Source organism: Oryx dammah, unplaced genomic scaffold (genome assembly GCF_014754425.2).
Source record: "Oryx dammah isolate SB20612 unplaced genomic scaffold, SCBI_Odam_1.1 HiC_scaffold_15, whole genome shotgun sequence".
NCBI lineage: Eukaryota > Metazoa > Chordata > Mammalia > Artiodactyla > Bovidae > Oryx > Oryx dammah.
Window position 1 is genome coordinate 34954784 of NW_024070199.1, and position 18729 is coordinate 34973512.

General features: G+C 50.5%; 1 protein-coding gene across 1 annotated transcript in view; it reads left to right on the plus strand.

Moving 5' to 3' along the window:
* The first annotated feature begins 7344 nt into the window (after nucleotides 1-7344).
* ST14 (ST14 transmembrane serine protease matriptase) overlaps nucleotides 7345-18729 on the plus strand; it is a 38251-nt gene continuing 26866 nt past the window's right edge. Inside the window, exon 1 of the mRNA XM_040255875.1 lies at nucleotides 7345-7497. Within this exon, the coding sequence (XP_040111809.1) occupies nucleotides 7417-7497 (81 nt within the window). The 5' untranslated portion in view covers nucleotides 7345-7416. The remainder of the gene's footprint in view (nucleotides 7498-18729) is intronic.

Below are 18729 nucleotides of genomic sequence, written 5' to 3' on the forward strand. Positions count from 1 at the left end.
AGAGGTTCAGTCCTGCCTGATAAAAACCATACCAAAAAAAACACTCAAGTAATCCCCAGAGAGGTGGGTACACAGCTAGTCAGGGGGGAAGTGGGGTTGTTTGGGGACTAGCACATGGAGGGCTCAGGGCTGGCTGTGTTGACAAGATGCTGTTGCCTGAGAGTAATCCAGAACACTGTATATTTATTTTATGCTGTTTTTTATATTTGTGTTGCATTTAACAATAAAAAGTTTTAAGTGATAACAGAAAACCAGAAAATGTTTTCACTTATTCGTTTAGTTTTAAAATAATTTAACACTTCATAGTATGTATTGCTATCAAATTATCTTGTTCTTTAAGTGTTTACTCCCCCTGACCCCCACAACTATAATGTCCCATGACAGTAGGAACAGTTTCTGAAAAGGAACATTTTCTATCCTATAGGCCCTTCTATCCTCCATGTTAGAGCAGTACCTAACATGCTGTAAATATACAATAAACATGTTGAATGAATGCTGAATAAAAGTAAGTAAATCAATAATCTAACAAACATTTATTGAGTATGAGCTGGGGAACAAGCAGATAGCAATCCTGGCCCTCAGGAGCTTTGTGGGGTTTTTAAAAAATTTATTATTACTTTTTAAATTTTTATTTATTTATTTTTGGCCGTGCTGGGTCTTTGTTGCTGCTCCAGCTTTTCTCTAGTTGTGGAGCGGGGGCTGCTTTCTAGTTGTTGTGAGTGGACTTCTCATTTCGGTGGCTTCTCTTGTTGCGGAGCACAGTCTCTAGGGTACACGGGCTTCAGTCGTGGGGGTGTGTGGGATTAGTTGCCCTGTGGCATGTGGGATATTCCCGGACCAGGGGTCGAACCTATGTCCCCTGCATTGGCAGGTGGATTCTTTACTACTGCACCACCAGGGAAGTCAGGTGCTTTGTGTTTCGAGAGGTGGCTGATGGAGCGCCATGTATCTGTCATCACAACGGGCTGGAGTGGAACCAAGTGGAAGAAGGCAGTGCTTCAGGAGGTCATGTGTCGTCCAGGAAGGAGAATATGGTGGCTTGGAATAGAGAGACATAGTAGAAAGGTCAAGGAGTAGACAGATTCCAAATATTTTTTGGGGGTAAAACTGACAGATTTGTTTCTTGTGGCTGAGTGGGACAAACAAAAACAAATCAGTGATGTCTTGTGTGTGTGTATGTGCCAACATCATGGATTTTTTTTTTTTGCATCAATTTTTATTTTATTTTGAAGACCCCCACAGCATGCTGGGGTCTTCATTTCCCAGTCAGAGATCAAACCTGTGCCTACAGAATCTTAACCACTGGATCCCCAGGGAAGTCCCCAGAGATGTCTTTACAATTTTTTCATTAAATGGATGAAGCCAATATTACTAAGGTGAGCAGATCTGAAGTAACATAAAAGAGAGACACTCATGACGCTGAAAGCTGCCCTCCCCACTCCACCCACAAAAGGAGTCTCATACCACCTCCCAGGCTCCTTCAGTATCCCCTCTTACCTCATGGAGCTATGAATGCCTTGCATGTAGAAGGCAGTCAGGGCTGTCATTTGAATGCAATGTGCATGCCATGCATTTACTGCGATTCCAGGCTGAGAGAGGGCGGTGCAGGCCAAGACCCTTCCCCTACACCGTGTGGCATCAGCCGAGTGCACACCATGCGTGTGGGACAGATGGAGAAGTGTAAGCACATGTCCTGACGTTAAACCCGCTTGCTTTAATCCTCATAAATTATGCACATGGGTAAGTGCTTCCGTTCCTAAATGGTAACTGAGGAAACTTGAGAGCAGACAGCCTGTCGGATATAGCCAGGTTCTCACGCTCCTAAGGGGTGTGTCCAGACTCTAACCCGTGTCAGCCTCAGCCCGTGTCACACAGCCTCCACCATCCCCTTTCTCTTCCCCCACAAACACTCCGTGTCCAAAGCTGCCATCCCCTCCCCGTAAGTCCTGCTCTTCCTGACCCTAGGACTCTGTCCATGGGGGCCTCCTCAGAAGGCTGCTCCAACCACCCAAACGTCCCTGGGGCCAGAGCTACTTACGGGGTGTCCACGTGTGGACCTGGCTGCAGGCTGAAAGACACTGGCTTCAGTGGGTGATGACATGGAAGGGAGTAGGGGCCATGTCAGGCAGCTCCAGCTCAAGTTTAAAATCATCGAGCTCTGCTGCTCAAGGTGATGAGATCGGGCACACACCCAGGTGAGGCAGATCATGCCAGGCCTGCCTGCAGGGGCCATTCCTGCGAGGACCAGTTTGCACTCGAGTCTGATGTGGGGGAGGTCTGGAAAGAGCAGGGGAGAGCAGAGTCAACCTGTTAGGGAGCCCTCGTCCATGAATGTATCTTAACCTTCTAGAACAAGGACTGTATTTGACACCTACTTCCCTGTGTAGGGTAAACATGAACTAGATTCTAAATACCCATTGTCTGGTGGGCACAGCCTTCTCCCTGCAGGACGCCCACCCACACCTGGGCCTTGACAGCAACGCTGCACCCTCCTGGCATCTTCCCCATATCACCCCACCCTGCCTTCTCTCCTTGGCCCGGTGAAATCCAAATTCAGCCCAAATGTCACTCCTATGAAGGTGTCACAGGCAGAGTTCATCTGTCCCCCTCAGTTCCCCCAGAATCCGGAACTCTTCTCAACTAGAGCTTGCACAGCAGGGCGTTTTGATTTTCCTGGCCCACGTAAGAGCTCTCTAAACGTGGCTGCAGGGAAGCACGAGGCCATGAAACTGATGAGCATGTGAGCATATTACAAAGATCAGGCTTCTGCTCTTGGCTTTTTTCATGTACCATTTAGGAACAGAAGCACTGACCTCACATGTCATGAGTTTAGTGCCAGGATATGTGGTTACACTTCTTCCTCTGTCACACGCATGGTGTGCACTCAGTAAGCTGACAGGACACAGTGTCACGGGAAGGATCTTGGCCTGCATCACCTTCTTTTGATCTGGGATTGCAGTAAACGCATACATGTACATTGCATTCAGATGACAGCACTGGGTGCCTTCTACGTGCAAGGCATTCACAGCTCCATGAGGTGAGAGGGGATGCTGAAGGAACCTGGGAGACAATATAAGATGCCCAACCACTGGACCACCAAGGAAGTCCAACACTGAGGGTTTAAAGGAGCTGTGGGGCGGGGGTGGAGTAGCACTTTCAGTACCATGAGTGTCTCTCTTTGTCATTACTTGGGATGGGATACTTTCAGTCATCTACCCTGTCTGAAGAATACTGCATCACTGGTGACTGTAGAGCACCTACTTGGTACACCTACAAATTCCGTGGTGATTTTGTCCCATTGTGCAGAAAAGTACATTCTGACATCTATTTAGCTTTAGAATGCTTCATACGGCAGAAGGTGGCAGATTTTTTTTTTTTTGCTACTTATTCAATGGACATGATTTACTAGCACCAATCAGTGTGCTAGGCCCTGAGGACTCAAAGGTGCATAAGACATTGACAGAAATGCAAAGAAGAGGTGATAAATACCACAATTTATGTCTGCTCACTGCAGCTGGGCTGCGGGGTGATGGGGGTCTTGCCTAGACGACGCTGGGGTTGTGCATTGCCTCCTCACGCTCCTACCTGGAAGAGATGTGTATCATCTGCCATTTGTCATTTCCCTGCCCACAGCTAGCCATATGGCCACATCTAACTGTAAATCCTAGCCTGTGCCTAGAAGGCAGAGACCTAGAAATAGTCTGTGAAGAACACAAATGACTATTGTTGTGGCAGGTGACTTTCTCCTGATGTGCAGAGATGTCTGTGAAGGAGAAAGGCTTCCAGTGGGTGAGAAGCACTAGGAAGAGTGCAACAGTGGGGAATTCTGGCTGCAGAGAAGGGATCCCAGTAGGAGTGCTGGGAGATAAGTTAGCAAAGGAAGACAAGTCACACTGTGACAGCCAGGCAAGGAGGTCCAGGCTTTGATCCAGGAGACACTGTGGGCTTCATGTATTTATTTACTGGCTGTGGTGGTCTTTGTTGCAGCTCTCGGGCTCTCTGCAGGCTCACTTAGTTGTGGAATCTTTGACATGCGGAATCTTCCTGAATCAGGGATTGAACCCATGTCCTCTGCCTTGGCAGGCAGATTCCCAACCACTGGACCACGAAGGAAGTCCAACACTGAGGGTTTTAAAGGAGCTGTGGTGTAGCATGAGTGACCTGACTGCTGTGTGTAGGAGAGATAAAAGGGTGGCCAAACTGGAGGCAGGAGATCCATTTGCTTATTATTATTATTTTTAAATGCATCACTTTGTTCTCTTTGTAGGGTGGCCAGATACTGCAGACTTTGAGCATGTGACAGTCACGTGGTTTCTTCAATAAACCTTGGAGCTTCTGCAGTTCTCCTGGGGCCCACAGACTGCATAGCCCTGAAGAGTCAAATATTAAGCTTTCTTGGCAGCCACACTTTCCTTTGATGTTTGGGTTATTGAACATAAACAATGTGTCTTCAGCATCATCCGTTTCTGTTTCTAAGAGTGCTAGCTGTGCTTTCTTCTTGATGAACAGTCTGAACTGACTCCATCTTGAACAATTTCTTCATCACAGTTTCCTTTTGTCTTTGTATATTCTAGCATGTAGGAAAGGCCATTACAACCCCTGGTTGGGACACCAACTTTCAAAACTATGTGTTCAGGCTTATCTTTTAAAAATATATATATATTTGTTTGACTGTACCAGGTCTTAGTTGCGGCATGCAGGATCTTTTTCTGTTGTGGCTTATGGAATCTAGTTCCCTGACGAGGGATTGAACCTGGATCCTCTGTACTGTCAGTGTGAAGTCAGCCACTGGACCAGCAGGAAAGCCACTGTAGTCTTAGCCACTGTCCAGACAGTGGCCCGGACTAATGGAGCTGACATCCTCCCTGTCTAGGTGCCCCAGTGCCTCAGGCCAGAGCGCGGCACCACAGCTTCTCTCCATGGACACAGTGGGCACATTCTCCATTTGATTCTTACACTAATACAGGCAAAAAGAATCCGCCTGCAATGCGGGAGACCTGGGTTTGATCCGTGGCTTGGGGAGATCCCCTGGAGGAGGGAAAGGCTACCCACTTCAGTATTCTGACCTGGTGAATTCCATGGACTGTATAGTCCATGGGGGTCGCACAGAGTTGGACACGACTGAGTGACTTTCACTTTCACTTTCTAATCCAGGCAAAGGTGGGTAAGAGCTTGGAGTGGGATCCTCTGAATGGAGAGGAAAGAGAGGATGCTACACATCACCCACTTAAGAGAAAGACTTGGTGAGGTCTGGAACAAATTACATACGAGATGCAAAGGAGGGTGGAGAGTCAGGTTTGGAGCCTAGGAGAATGATCATATTATAACTGGAGGAAACAGTGCAAGATGGACAAGTCTGGGAAGGACATTAGGAGCTTGCTGACTGCAAGTTCAGTTCAGTTCAGTTCAGTCGCTGAGTCATGTCCAACTCTTTGAGACCCCATGGACTAGAGCACGCCAGGCTTCTCTGTCCATCATCAACTCCTGAGCCTACTCGAACTCATGTCCATCGAGTCAGTGATGCCATCCAACCATGTTATCCTCTGTCGTCCCCTTCTCCTCCTGCCTTCAATCTTGTCCAGCATCAAGATCTTTTCAAATGAGTCAGTTCTCTGCATCAGGTAGCCAAAGTATTGGAGTTTCAGCTTTAGCATCAGTCCTTCCAATGAATATTCAGGACTGATTTCCTTTAGGATTGACTGGTTGGACCTCCTTGCTGTCCAAAGGACTCTTAAGAGTCTTCTCCAACACCACAGTTCAAAAGCATCAATTCTTCGGTGCTCAGCTTTCTTTATAGTCCAACTCTCACATTCATAGATGACTACTGGAAAAACCATAGCTTTGACTAGATGGACCTTTGCTGGTTGCAAAGGAGGGCTTTTATTTTGTTTACTCTTGTCTCCCAGTACCTAGAGCAAGGCTCAGCACACAGTCTGTGCTCAGTATTACTTGTTGACTGTGTAATACCAGTAGAGCATGGAGAAGTTCTCAAAGAACTGTTAATGCCAGATTGCCACTCTTTTGTAATGTCAATGCTAGGAAGGCAGACTTGCTGCTGCTGCTAAGTCCCTTCAGTCATGTCTGACTCTGTGCGACCCCAGAGATGGCAGCTCACCAGGCTCCCCCATCCCTGGGATTCTCCAGGCAAGAATACTGCGGTGGGTTGCCATTTCCTTCTCCAGTGCATGAAAGTGAAAAGCAAAAGTGAAATCACTCAGTCGTGTCCGACTCTTAGTGACCCCATGGACTGCAGCCTACCAGGCTCCTCTGAAAATGGGATTTTCCAGGCAAGAGTACTGGAGTGGGTTGCCATTGACTTACCTCCTTTTTAAGTTATTTTAACAATGCAGGGCATGTTGGCTTTGTGGGTTTTTTAAAAATATTTATTTGGCTTCGCCAGGTCTTAATTGCAGCATGTGGGATCTAGTTCCCTGACCAGGGATGGACCCCAGCCCCCCGAATCTTATCCACTGGACCACCAGGGAAATCCCAGATTTACCTCCTTGAAACCACAAGATGAGTTGCTGAGAAAGTGTAGATGAAAAAGAGGCTGAAAGAGAGAGCTTTAGGAACCTTGATGTTTGTAGGACTACAATCCAGGGAAGGTGGGCATTGGAGGCCTGGATCTATGGGTATCAGATACTGCAGATGGGTGATGGAGCCCAGGACAGAAAAGAGGGCACGGGGTTGAGGAACTTGGGGAGGGCTGGGCGGGCAGCTGCTGGCAGGAGGGACGGAGGGCAGTGGCTGGAGGGGCAGGCTGGCCCAGGGGCGTCCTGGGTTTTGTTTGGATTTGGAGGGTTTCTACGTGGGACCTGGATGTGGAGCTAGGTGGGGAGAGCCTGAAGATGGAGGGAGGCAGGGACGGAGGGAAATCGTGGCGGGCCTCCGAGAGGCGGCTGGGAGGCTGTCTTCCAGCGGAAAGGGCCACTTCTAGGCGAGGAGGAGGGCAGGAGGGTTAAGTTTCGCCATCGCTCTGTCCTTCCCGCGGGTCTCTTCGGTGCGGGGCACAGTGCGAGCCGAGGGCCACCACGAGGCAGGTAGTCAGCCTGGCGGCTCCACCACCTTCAGGAGGTGGCCGCGCTTCCCGGTTCCCCAGGGGAGGAGGCAGCCGTGAGCTCGGTGGGTGGGGGCAGGTGGGGGTGGGGAATGGGGGAGGGGAGGGGGCAGAGATGGGGGAGGAGTGGGGAGGAGCGGGGGCGAAGGCGGGGAGGGCACGGGCCGGGAAGGTGCGGCGGCGCGGCGGTCGGGGCGGGGCGACCCGGGAGCCACACCCTGAAACTACCTGCGCGCGACAGGAAGGGCCGGGCAGAGCCTGGGCGGCCGGAGCGCTGGGCCTGCGATCTGAACGAGGCCCGTCCCGCGCCCCGGCCCCGGCCCCCCGGCGATGGCTAGAGCCCCACGGCCTCCGGGACCATGAAGAGCGAGCGGGCGCGCAGGGGCGCAGGCGGCTCCGGTGCCCTCGGCGCTGGACTCAAGTACACCTCGCGGCCGGAGGTGGGAGGCGCGGGGGCTCCGGGGTCGGGGGGCTCCGAGGCGGGGCCGGGGGGGCCAGGGAATCGGGGGGTGTTTGGGCGCCGGGGGGACCAGGGGGGCCGGGGAACCGGCAGCGCCGCGCTTGTCTCGGCCGAGGGAGCCGCTGCGCTGCCGGTTTGTGGCCGCGGCGCCGGCCCGACAGGTGGAATTTCCTGCTTGGCGGGTGCCTGGCCGGACCTTCGGCTCAGCCCCGCGGTCCCCTCCCCCGGCCCTCTCCCCTACCCCAACCCCGGGCAGTTCCCTGGCCTGGAAGTGGGCTCGTCTCGGCACCTGGTTATCTCCACGCTGTGCGTGCGCCTCGGGAAGGAAGCCGCGGCGCAGGCTGCGAGCGAGGGTTTGGGCCGGGGAGGGAAGTTTCCAGGCGGCTCTGGTGTTCTGGAATCCTTGGCCTCTGCGGGAATTTGCTCTTGTCTCACTGGTCAGAAGGTATCTGAGCCCCCCGGGCAGAGGGCAACCGGGAGCCCAGAACTTCGGTTGCCATAGAACCTGAAGCTTAGGACTCCAGGGTGGGGCTTGCTTGGTCTTCTCGGAAGGCGGATGGAGCCCTTTGGGAAGGAAGTGGGAACCTGTGTCTTGAACCTGTTGGAGACTCTGAAGCAGGGAGCTCTTGTTTGGCGGAAAGAATCTTTGTTGCTGTTGTTTAGTCGGTCAGCCCTGTCCCGCTCAGTCGTGTCTGACTCTTTGCGACCCCATGCACTGCAGGACGCCAGGCTTCCCTGTCCTTCACCATCTCCTGGAGTTTGCTCAAACTCATGTCCATTGGATTGGTGATGTCATTCAACCATCTCATCCTCTGTTGCCCCCCTTCTCCTTCTGCCTTCAATCTTTCCCAGCCTCAGGGTTTTTTCTAATGAGTTGGGAACTTGAAAACATTAAATCTTACCATAGAGAGTGGAAATGGGTTGTTAGTTTCTTTACTGATGGCAGTAAAAGGGCACCCTAGGTGGCAGTGCCCAGGCAGGACTGGCAGCCAGGCCTCCACCTCCCTGTAGTGGGGCCCCCAGCGTCCCCTGCACACCAGGTCACCGGCACTGAGGGCTGCTGAGACGCAGGAGCTGTTTGGGGCTCTGCAAACATGGGCCTGTCCCCTTCTCTTCTGAGACCCTGGGGCCAGTGAGCTCCTCTACTGGCCCGCACTCGGTGGTTGGGCCCACATTGGGCCTGATTTGGGAGGTCTCACGGACCAGTCCATTTCTCCAGTGGTGTGCGGACTAAGGGAGCTTGCCAAAGACTAGATTTAGGGTCTGCCCTGGTGCCCTGAGCCACCAATCACAACTGAGGTGGGCATTATTTTCTCCACTTGTCCTCCCTATGCGGGAGGAAGCAGGACTCAGCACCCAGTCTGGAGGCTGGGGGTCTGTGGCCAGTTGTCTGTCCTGCTGGCGGCCGATGTTTCCTTTCCATAATTCCTGTGTTTGTGAATCCCTGATAATTGCCTGTTATAGGAGCTCTAGAGTCCTGCCTTCTCAGCAGAGAGCCCGCTGTCTGGTGGTGTTATTTCAGGACTGTTTTTCTTCCCTCCCTCTTCCTCACTTCCCTTTCAGGGACCCTCTCCAGCTGACATTGCCCACATGCCACACTGGCCTTTGAGCTCCCATGGCCACCCGTCAGCCCTCACTTCCTTCCCCTCATTTCTCACCTTCCGTGAAGCTCATCTGTTCTCCACGCCAATTCTGCCGTTTTCTCCCACGTGGATCACTCCATCTTTCCTCCCGCCAAGCTCCTTGTAACCGGCAGTACCGTGTCCGGTCTTGGGCCAGGCTCTCAAAGACAAATAAGATCTGGCTATTTCCCTGGAGGCCCTTACGCTCTTGAGAGCCATGCTAAGAGATGTGCACGAAAATTAGACGTGACTCTGGGCTCCTCTGGTGGCTCAGACAGCAAAGAATCTGTCTGCAATGCAGGAAACCCAGGTTCAGTCTCTGGGATGGAAAGATCCTTTGGAGAAGGACATGGCAACCCACTCCAGTATTCTTGCCCAGCGAATCCCATGGACAGAGGAGCCTGGTGGACTATAGTTCATGGGGTCGCAAAGAGTCAGACATGACTGAGCGGTTGTTTAACACTGTCCTGAAGAAAGTAGCTTGCTGTGCCCAAAACTCATTTCAGTTTCTCCAGGAAGTCTCCCCTTGTGCCCTCCTGTTTCCTGCTTCCCTAGCTCTCTCACACTCTGGATTGCCCTGCCATGCTTGCAGCCAGGGTCTGGGGACTCTGCCTCAGCTGTCTTCTGACCAGGAGCGCAGCCGCTGCCCCTGGGTTTGTCCTCTGTGTTAGCAGAGCCAGTCTGGGTCACGCTGAGTCCCTCAGAAGCACTGTTGCTTTTGAGTTCCTTTCTCCTGGCCACTTCCATCCCTTTGTGGAGGGAGAAAGGTTCTGTTTGGTGATGCTTGGATCTGGCTGCCTCCTTCCCAAGGCTGATGACTCTGGCCCCAGCGCCCTCCACCTGATCCTATTACTATTAAGTGGGAGGTGGCCATCTTTGTGTTCCCCGATGTTTGTAGAGACCTGATGTGCATGTCCTGTCTGGCGACCATGAGCCCAGCCTGCATGGGAGTAGGGACACGGATGTCAGTTATCATGGACACTGACAATAACTGGGAAGCCTGCCTCACTGGGTGTCTTGGCCCCAGTCGAACTTTAGATGGTGGTCAGGCAGCTGTTTGGAAGGAGTCCTTGGTTCTTTCTAAAGTCGGTGTTGCCCGGGTGAGACTCAGTGTCCCCTCGGCATGCAGAGACCAGGATTAGGAGAGCAGATTTGGTGGGGTCAAAGTCAGATGTCTTGGGGGCCAGGCTCTGCAGCTCTGGCTATTCTCAGGGTCTCCTCTCTTTGGTAGTTGGTCACCCACCTGACAGATAGTTATTAGGTGCCCATCGACAGAGCAAGTGCCAGGCCCTGGGCAGTAGTCCTGAGGGAGAGCCCAGCCACACAATCTCTGCCTTCAGGGACCGCCCAGTATAGTGTAGCAATGTTATTATTGTTCAGTTGCTCATTTGTGTCTGATTCTGCGATTCCATGGACTGCAGCACATCTGGCTCCTCTGTCGTTCACTATCTGCCAGAGTTTGCTCAAACTCATGTCTATTGAGTCAGTGATGCCATAGTGTAGCATAGAGATATTTGATTTTTCATGGTGAGAACTGGGTTCTGGAGAAGCTGGGGGGCCACTTAGGAGGGGTGTCTGACTCAGGCTTGAAGGACCAGGGTAGGTAAATTATAGCCAGAGCCACCTGTGACGTGGTGACAGGAATATTTAATGTAGAGCCAAGACCTGGTGCAACTGCTTTCCCTCAAGGTGATCTCAGAGATGTTATGTAATCTCTCTATGCTTCAGTTTCTATAAGAATGATAGGTATGTTACAGGCTTGTTGCAAAGATTAAAAGGGATAATTTACATGCAAGCCCTTTATAAGGTTCAGTCTGGTGTACAGGTGTGTGGCCTGTCTCCAGAACACAGGGAATGTCTCCCCAGTGATGGAGACCCTCTTTATTTCTCCTCCCTTTACTCAGCTTCTATGAACATGGTCCTGCTGGGAAAGGGAAATGGTGCTGAGACCGGCTACTCGACCCTTTCTCCCTCCTACCACATAAAACAGAACTTTAAGCACTTCCTTCTTTCTCGGTTCTGTGCTGGCCCCTCCGGAAGGGGAAGGCCCTGTGCTGGGAGGTGTGTGCGGTGGGGGGTTGCGGGGGGTACTGAGACCTGGGTGCTGTGAATGGACAGGAAGCCTGTGTTCCTCAGCTCTTACCCAGCCTTCCCTCCACCTCGGTCCTGGGAACACCTGGAAATCCATGGCCTTCATTTAGGACACGGGAAAACTGAGGGTAAGAGAAGATGGCACTAGCTTGACAGCTGCCCAAGGAAGAAGGCTGTGTCGCCTGCAAACCCCTGGGAGTCTCCAGGAGCTGGCTCCTTGGTGGGGGATGCATCTCATCACAGGCCCCTTCCTCCGCCCACACCTGACAGCCAGCTGTGGTTTGTGGCTGCTGTGGTTCTGGAGTTCCCCTGGTGCCATCTCCTTCTCTGGCCTGTGGTTCTGCCCAGGCTATTGGCTTCTGTCTTCTAAAAGAGAAAGTCTATTCTTGGAAAAGTAGTGACTGTGTGACAAACCCCCAAGGAGCCCAGATCCCAAACATGTGGCTTCTGGCCACATCCATGCTGCTGGAGTGTTTAGAATACTAATCACTGCTGAGTTTATTGAGCATGGACCATGTATTATACCTCTTAGCATCAGTACTGTTATTATCCTTTTATAAGTGAAGGAAGTGGAGCACAGAGAGGCTAAGTAACTTGCCTAAAGTCACAGAGCGAAACAGTGGTGAGATCAGGATTTGAATCCAAGCAGTCTGGCTTTGCTATATTCCACTTGGACTGCCTTAGTGAAATACAGGGCTAGTAGCCCAGTGGGCTCAGAAAGGAATGAAGCACTAAGGGTAAGAGCTGATTTGATTTGGTAAGAAAATGGATTTTTCTTCTTGGGACTTTCTGGGACTTAACATATTTATAATAACCATTTGGTAGAATAGGAAGAGTCACTGGGAACTTCTGAGAGGTTCATGGAACTCTCACCCGGGCTGTCAGTGGTGAGAAGAGTGTTTGGGGTTTGCTCAATGTTTGTGGGCAGTATTTGCCCTTGTTTCTTTGCTAAGAACTTTTCTAGAAGCAGATTCCTACTAAGAATTCCATCTTGGAAGCTCACGTTTTCAGAATTTGCTTGTTCCTCTAGGCTTAGCAACAGAATCTTTAGAATCCTTGTGATGGTTGACTCACAGCTCAGAATCTTGGATCCTTTGTTCTCTTGAGTTGGTGGTGATGGTGGTGAAATGTGAAGAATAGGATGGCAGTCATTACTGCCCATCACTAAATATGAGCACTTTGGTTTATTCTTTCTTATCCTCACAGAAACTATAGGAGAAAAATGCCTGGTTTACAGATGACCATGTGTATGCCGTTGCTCAGTCGTGTCTGATTCTTTGTGACCCCATGGACGGTAGCCCACCTGGCTCCTCTGTCCATGGGAGTCTCCAAGGAAGAATACCGGGGTGGATTGCCATCTCCTCCTCCAGGGGATCTTCCCCACCAGGGATCAAATCTATGTCTCTTGTGTCTCCTGCTTTGGGAGGTGAATTGTTTGCCACTGGCCACCTGGGCAGCCCCTACAGATGACAGTACTGAGATTCAAAAGGTTTGCGTAATGGCCCAATCCCAAAGAAAGGCAATGCCAAAGAATGTTCAAACTACTGCACAATTGCAGTCATCTCACATGCTAGCAAAGTAATGCTCAAAATTCTCCAAGCCAAGCTTCAATAGTACGTGAACTGTGAACTTCTGAATGTTCAAGCTGGATTTAGAAAAGGCAGAGGAACCAGAGATCAAATTGCCAACATCCGTTGAATCATTGAAAAAGCAAGAGAGTTCCAGAAAAACATCTACTTCTGTTTTATTGATTACACCAAAGCCTTTGATTGTGTAGATCACAGCAAACTGTGAAAAATTCTTCAAGAGATGGGAATACCAGACCACCTTACCTGCCTCCTGAGAAATTTGTATGCACCTCACAAAGCAACAGTTAGAACCGTACATGGAACAGCCTGGTTCCCAATTAGGAAAGGAGTAAGTCAAGGCTGTATATTGTCACCCCACCCTGCATATTTAACTTATATACAGAGTACATCATGCGAAATGCTGGGCTAGATGACGCACAGTTCAAATCAAGATTGCCAGGAGAAATATCAACAACCTCAGATATGCAGATGATACCACTCTAATGGCAGAAAGTGAAAAGGAACTAAAGAACCTCTTGAAGGTGAAAGGAGAGTGAAAAAGCTGACTTAAAACTCAACATTCAAAAACTGAAGATCATGGCATCCAGTCCCATCAGTTCATTGCAAACAGATGGGGAAACAATGGAAACAGTGAAAGACTTTATTTTGGGGGCTCCAGAATCACTGGAGCTGTGGTGACTGCAGCCATGAATTTAAAAAACACTTTCTCCTTGGAAGAAAAGCTATGACCAACCTAGAAAGCATATTAAAAAGCAGAGATATTACTTTGCTGACAAAGGTCTGTCTAGTCAAAGCTATGGTTTTTCCAGTAGTCATGTATGGATGTGAGAGTTGGACTGTAAAGAAAGGTGAGCGCTGAAGAATTGATACCTTTGAACTGTGGTGTTGGAGAAGACTCTCGAGAGTCCTTTGGACAGCAAGGAGAGCCAACCAGTCCATCCTAAAGGAAATCAGTCATGAACATTCATTGGAAGGACTGATGTTGAAGCTGAAACTCCAATACTTTGGCCACCTGATGGAAAGAACTGACTCGTAGGAAAAGACTCTGATGCTGGACAAAATTGAAGGCAGAGGAGAAGGGGACGACAGAGGATGAGATGGTTGGATGGCATCCCCGACTCAATGGACATGAGTTTGAGCAAGCTCTAGGAGTTGGTGATGGACAGGGAAGCCTGGCGTGCTGCAGTCCATGGGGTCGCCAAGAGTTGGACGCAACTAAGTGACAGGACTGAACTGATGGAATGGCTGAAAGGCAGTTAGAGGCAGAGTGAGAGTTCAAACCTAGATCTGTGCGACTTCAAAGTCTGCGGCCTTAACCGCAAAGCCATTGTACAGCTGTATTCCGAAGGGTGGGTGATTGACGCACATCCCCAGGAAAGCCCTGGAACACGTGGTTGGACAGAGTCCTGAGCACCAGGCGCCAACATGGGTCCACTGCCGACCTCTCACACCACACCCGACTGGTTTCTCCTTTGATGAGGTTGGTAAGCCTCACCTGGTAAACCAGGAGACCGACTGGAGATGACGCTGAAAAATGTAGCTTTTGTTTAGGATACGCATGGTTAAAAATCATTATTGGAATTTAAAAAAATTTTTTTTAATTTATTTATTTTTGGCTGTGCTGGGTCTTCGTTGCTGTGTGGGCTTTTCTCTAGTTGCGGCAAGAGGGCGGCTGCTCTCTGTTGCGGTGCCCTGATTTCTCATTGCGGTGGCTTCTCTTGTTGTGGAGCGCCAGCTCAAGGTCACGTGGGCTTCCGTGGTTTTGACTCCCCGGCTCTAGAGCACAGGCTCAGGAGTGGTGGCACAACTCCTAAGGTCTTATTTGCTCTGCTGCATGTGGGATCTTCCCTGACCAGGGATCAAACCCTGCAGTGGCAGGTTGATTCTACATCACTGAGCCGCCAGGGAAGCCCATAGTGGGAATTTTAAAATAGAAGAATTTCACCTGCCAGAGGAAACGAATCAGGTATAGTTTTGCATGTTCTGTGCAGTCTGTGCCATGCACCGGGGTTTCACCTAGCGTGTGGTTGTACATGTGCAGTGTATGTTCTGGAAGGCCTCTCAGCCTCCAGTGTGCTGGGCACAGTGGAGGACTGCAGGCTGGAGGAACGGGTGTCTCGCTGCACAGCTGTGCCCAAGAGGGTGCCCTCACGCACCCAAGTCGCTCAGGGCGGTGGCCTTGGGGCTGTCCTGCATCCTTCCTGTGTCGTTTCTTATATCGAAATAGCTCTGACGTGGTCTTGGAGAAATCGTCTCTGTCGGTGGCATCCTACCGGGAGGGAAAGGCTGACACCTGGGATGACTTAATCATGAGTCAGAAGGCCCTGGGCTGCCTCCAGAGAGGCCGTGCAGAATACCGCTCTGCCCGGCTTCGCTGAGAGTGAGCGCACCACCCTGACTGCGGATGCCAAGCCTTCAGCCTCCCACGGCTGGGACCGAAGGAGTCCAAGGAGCCAGCAGGATGCCACGGCAGACCCAGAGTTTTGAGTTGACGAAGCCAGGCCTGTAATGTGTCTCCCTAAAATGTCAAGTAAATCTCCCCGCTCCCCAGCGTCTTTACTTGGTCATACTTTAAACAATTATTTTCATATTTTATTTTATTTATTTTTGGCCACACCTCACGGCTTGTGGGATCTTAGTTCCCTGACCAGGGGTTGAACCCAGGCCCTCAGCAGTGAAAGCGTGCAATCCTAACCGCTGGACCGTCAGGGAATTCCCTAGAGAGGCTTTTTAATATCTTGGTATTGCCTGTGTATATTTTCTATTAAAAAGTTGCTTTCTTTTTTCTGATTGTTGAAGTTAGGAAAAGACTTTTATTTATCTTTGGCTGTGCGGGTTTTCTCTAGTTGTGGTGAGCAGGGGCTACTCTTCTTATGGTGTGTAGACTTCTCATTGCGGCGGCTTCTCTTGTTGCAGAGCACAGGCTCTAGGGCGAGTGGGATTCAGTAGCACACGTAGGCTCAGTAGTTGTGACCCACAGGTTTAGTTGCTCCACTGCATGTGGGATCTTCCCGGACCAGGGATCAAACCCGTGGATGAAACCTGTGTCTCCTTCATTGGCCGGCAGCTTCTTAACCACTGGACCACCAGGGGTGCCTCAGGACTTTTTTTTAAAGTTGAGCAATGTAGAAATATACACAGTGAAATTCCTCTGAAATTCTCTCCCCCAGGTTTCATAATCCCTATAAGTAGTTTGATTTCTACTCCCCCAGTCTTTTATGCATGAACCAGTACTTCTAGGCATATTAATATTATGTGTACATATATTCTTACCCAAATGGAATCATAATGTTCTTCCTGTTCTGCAGCTAAAGGCATGGTTGTAATGAACTAATTCATCACACATTTATCACAGATCTTTATGCATGCTAGGATTGTGGAACAAGACATGGCTCCCTCCCGCTCCCCACCTCCATCCTTAAGGAGCAGGTGGTTGACCTTGAGCACTGACCAGCTGGTACTGGAGCTGTGCTTGGGACGCTGGGGAGACTGGAAGGGGCAGGGCTTTCCTGGGGAGCTTCTCAGAGGAGGCACCTAAGCGGGAGTTTGGAAGGGTGGGAAGGGCCCAACACTGACTTTGTTTTTCTTCAGTTAACATTGTATTCTAGAGAGTTTTTTCCTACTCTTTGAAAAGCTATTCTTGATTGCTGTGTCGTTTCATCAAGTGGATGTGTCATTCTGGATTGTTATTTTATTTGTGGTGTTTGTGTGTGCTAATTGCCTGTGTTATGGAACAATGAATGGAAACAGAGCCAAGGGGCTAGGGGAAGAAATTGACAAACAGCCCTGACCCACTTGAATTCTGCTGCTGAATTCTGGGTTCCAGGTCTTAACGGGAACATTGCTCCTGTGAAGTGGCACCAGACGACCAGAGGTTCAGGAAACAGTTTGAACGGTTGGTTGAGTTCAGCATTTGAGCTGGACAAAGAGCAGACCCAGAGGAGTGTTTTTGTAGCTGCGTGGAGCTGGAGGAGCTGGGAGGAACGAGGCTGGTTCTATTGCAACGCTAATATGCTGGGCTATTATGATGCCAAACGCCCTGGGGGAAGGGAGAATTTTGTAACGCTGGCCATAGCCCTAAAAGCTGTTTCCCCCAGAAGGGTGGCCCCCAGGGGATGGGACCGGATAGGGTTCCGCAGTTCTCTCCTCGCTCTGTCCTTGCACGAGTTGTAATCGTGGACTGGGGCTTCCAGGCCTCTCCCTGGTGATGGGGCTTTCTTGTTTGGATATTCAGTGCTTTCTCCCAAACTGCTAGATTTGTAGTTGAGCTAATGTTCCTGGCCCTGGAGGAGGAAATGGCAACCCACTCCGGCATTCGTGCCTGGAGAATCCCTTGGACAGAGGAGCCTGGCAGTCCATAGGTTCGCAACGAGTCGGACACGACTGAGCAACTAACACTTTCACACTTTCACTTTTCTAACATTCCTGGGGCCTTCCTGGTGGCTCAGATGGTAAAGAATTTGCCTGTAATGCAGGAGACTCAGGTTCAATCCCCGCATCAGGAAGATTCCCTGGAGAAGGAAATGGCAGCCCACTCCAGTATTCTAGGTTATAGTCCATGGGGTCAAATCCATGCCTGCTGCACTGAAAGCGAGGAGTTTTAACCACTGGTCTGCCAGAGAAGTCTTGGTTCAGAATCCTGACTGTTGGTAGAGACACAGATATATACATACACAGACATACACCAGTGATAAAATCTTATGGAACTTAATAATCAGTACAAGTAAAATGGGAAATCTGAATCAGATCTGTGGGTTATAGCAGTGTCGTGGTGTTATAGTCTTATGAGAGGTTACTATTGAGGGAGGCGGGTGAAGCGTACAAGAGATCTTGGTATTATTTCTTACGACTGCATTTGAATTTACAGTGATCTCAACAAAAGTGTTAACGACTAAAAAAGCACTACCCCCTGAAACTGGCACATGGGCTCAGTGAGAATAAAGTCAAGAAGAAAGATGAAAAGAAATTGCATGGTGCTCCTTTCACTTCTGTCTTCAGTTTCTCCTTTGTTAGTTTGTAAGTTTCTTGTTCAGTTTCTTTCTGGTTTAGCTTCTGGGGGAATGTGCCTGGTTTTGCCCCTGCAGGCAGATACGTCTGCTCCCGGTCAGGTGACAGGAGAAAGGTGGGCGTGGCTGGGCCCGGAAGAGGGTTTCTGACCGAAAAGGACACAGTGGGGGCAAAGTTTGTGGGATCAAAGAGACTTGCTGTACTGAGGGGTGCTGCTCTGTTATAGGATCTTGGAGCCCATCTGAGATAGAATTCTCTGCTTGGAGTTACAAAAGAGGGGGAGCATTTAACTGAGGACTGGGAGAGGAAGAGACCAGGAGGGTCTAAAGTTAGATGCTAAAGGTATAGCATGTGGCGGGGTGGCTGACAGCAGAGAGCTTGGCGAGCTGCCAGCTGATCCCTGGGTAAACTGAGCTTTCTCTGAGTGGAGACAGGTCTGGAAAGTTCCCTGGGTCTTGGAACCTGTCTTGGGTAGGCTACTTAGTTCTGACGAGCGAAGTCCTTCCGTCAGTCTGCCAATCAGGTTCTAACCCTGGGCAAAGTCAAGGGTAGAGGGTGTGGGGCAGAGAAGAAGTAGAAAGAGGAAACTGGGGCGCCTGACCTCCCAGGACTGCCTGTCTGCCCGCTGTGCCCTGGGGATATCATTGATGCCAAGGGTCTAAGGGAGGAGAGGTCCCAGGGACAAAGACTGTGGACTGAGGTGGTCCACAGACACTTCCTGGAGGGGCTGGGCCCTGGCTTTGTCCTCAGGGACACACTGGGCTTCAGAGGTGGTGATGGGAGCCGAGCCTTTCAGGGTGGCAGGATGGGCACCAACCTACTTCCTCACAGGTCTGGGGGCCACCTGGCTGAGGACAAGGTTAGCACGCCCAGACCAGTGTTGGAGGGGTAGAAATCCACCCA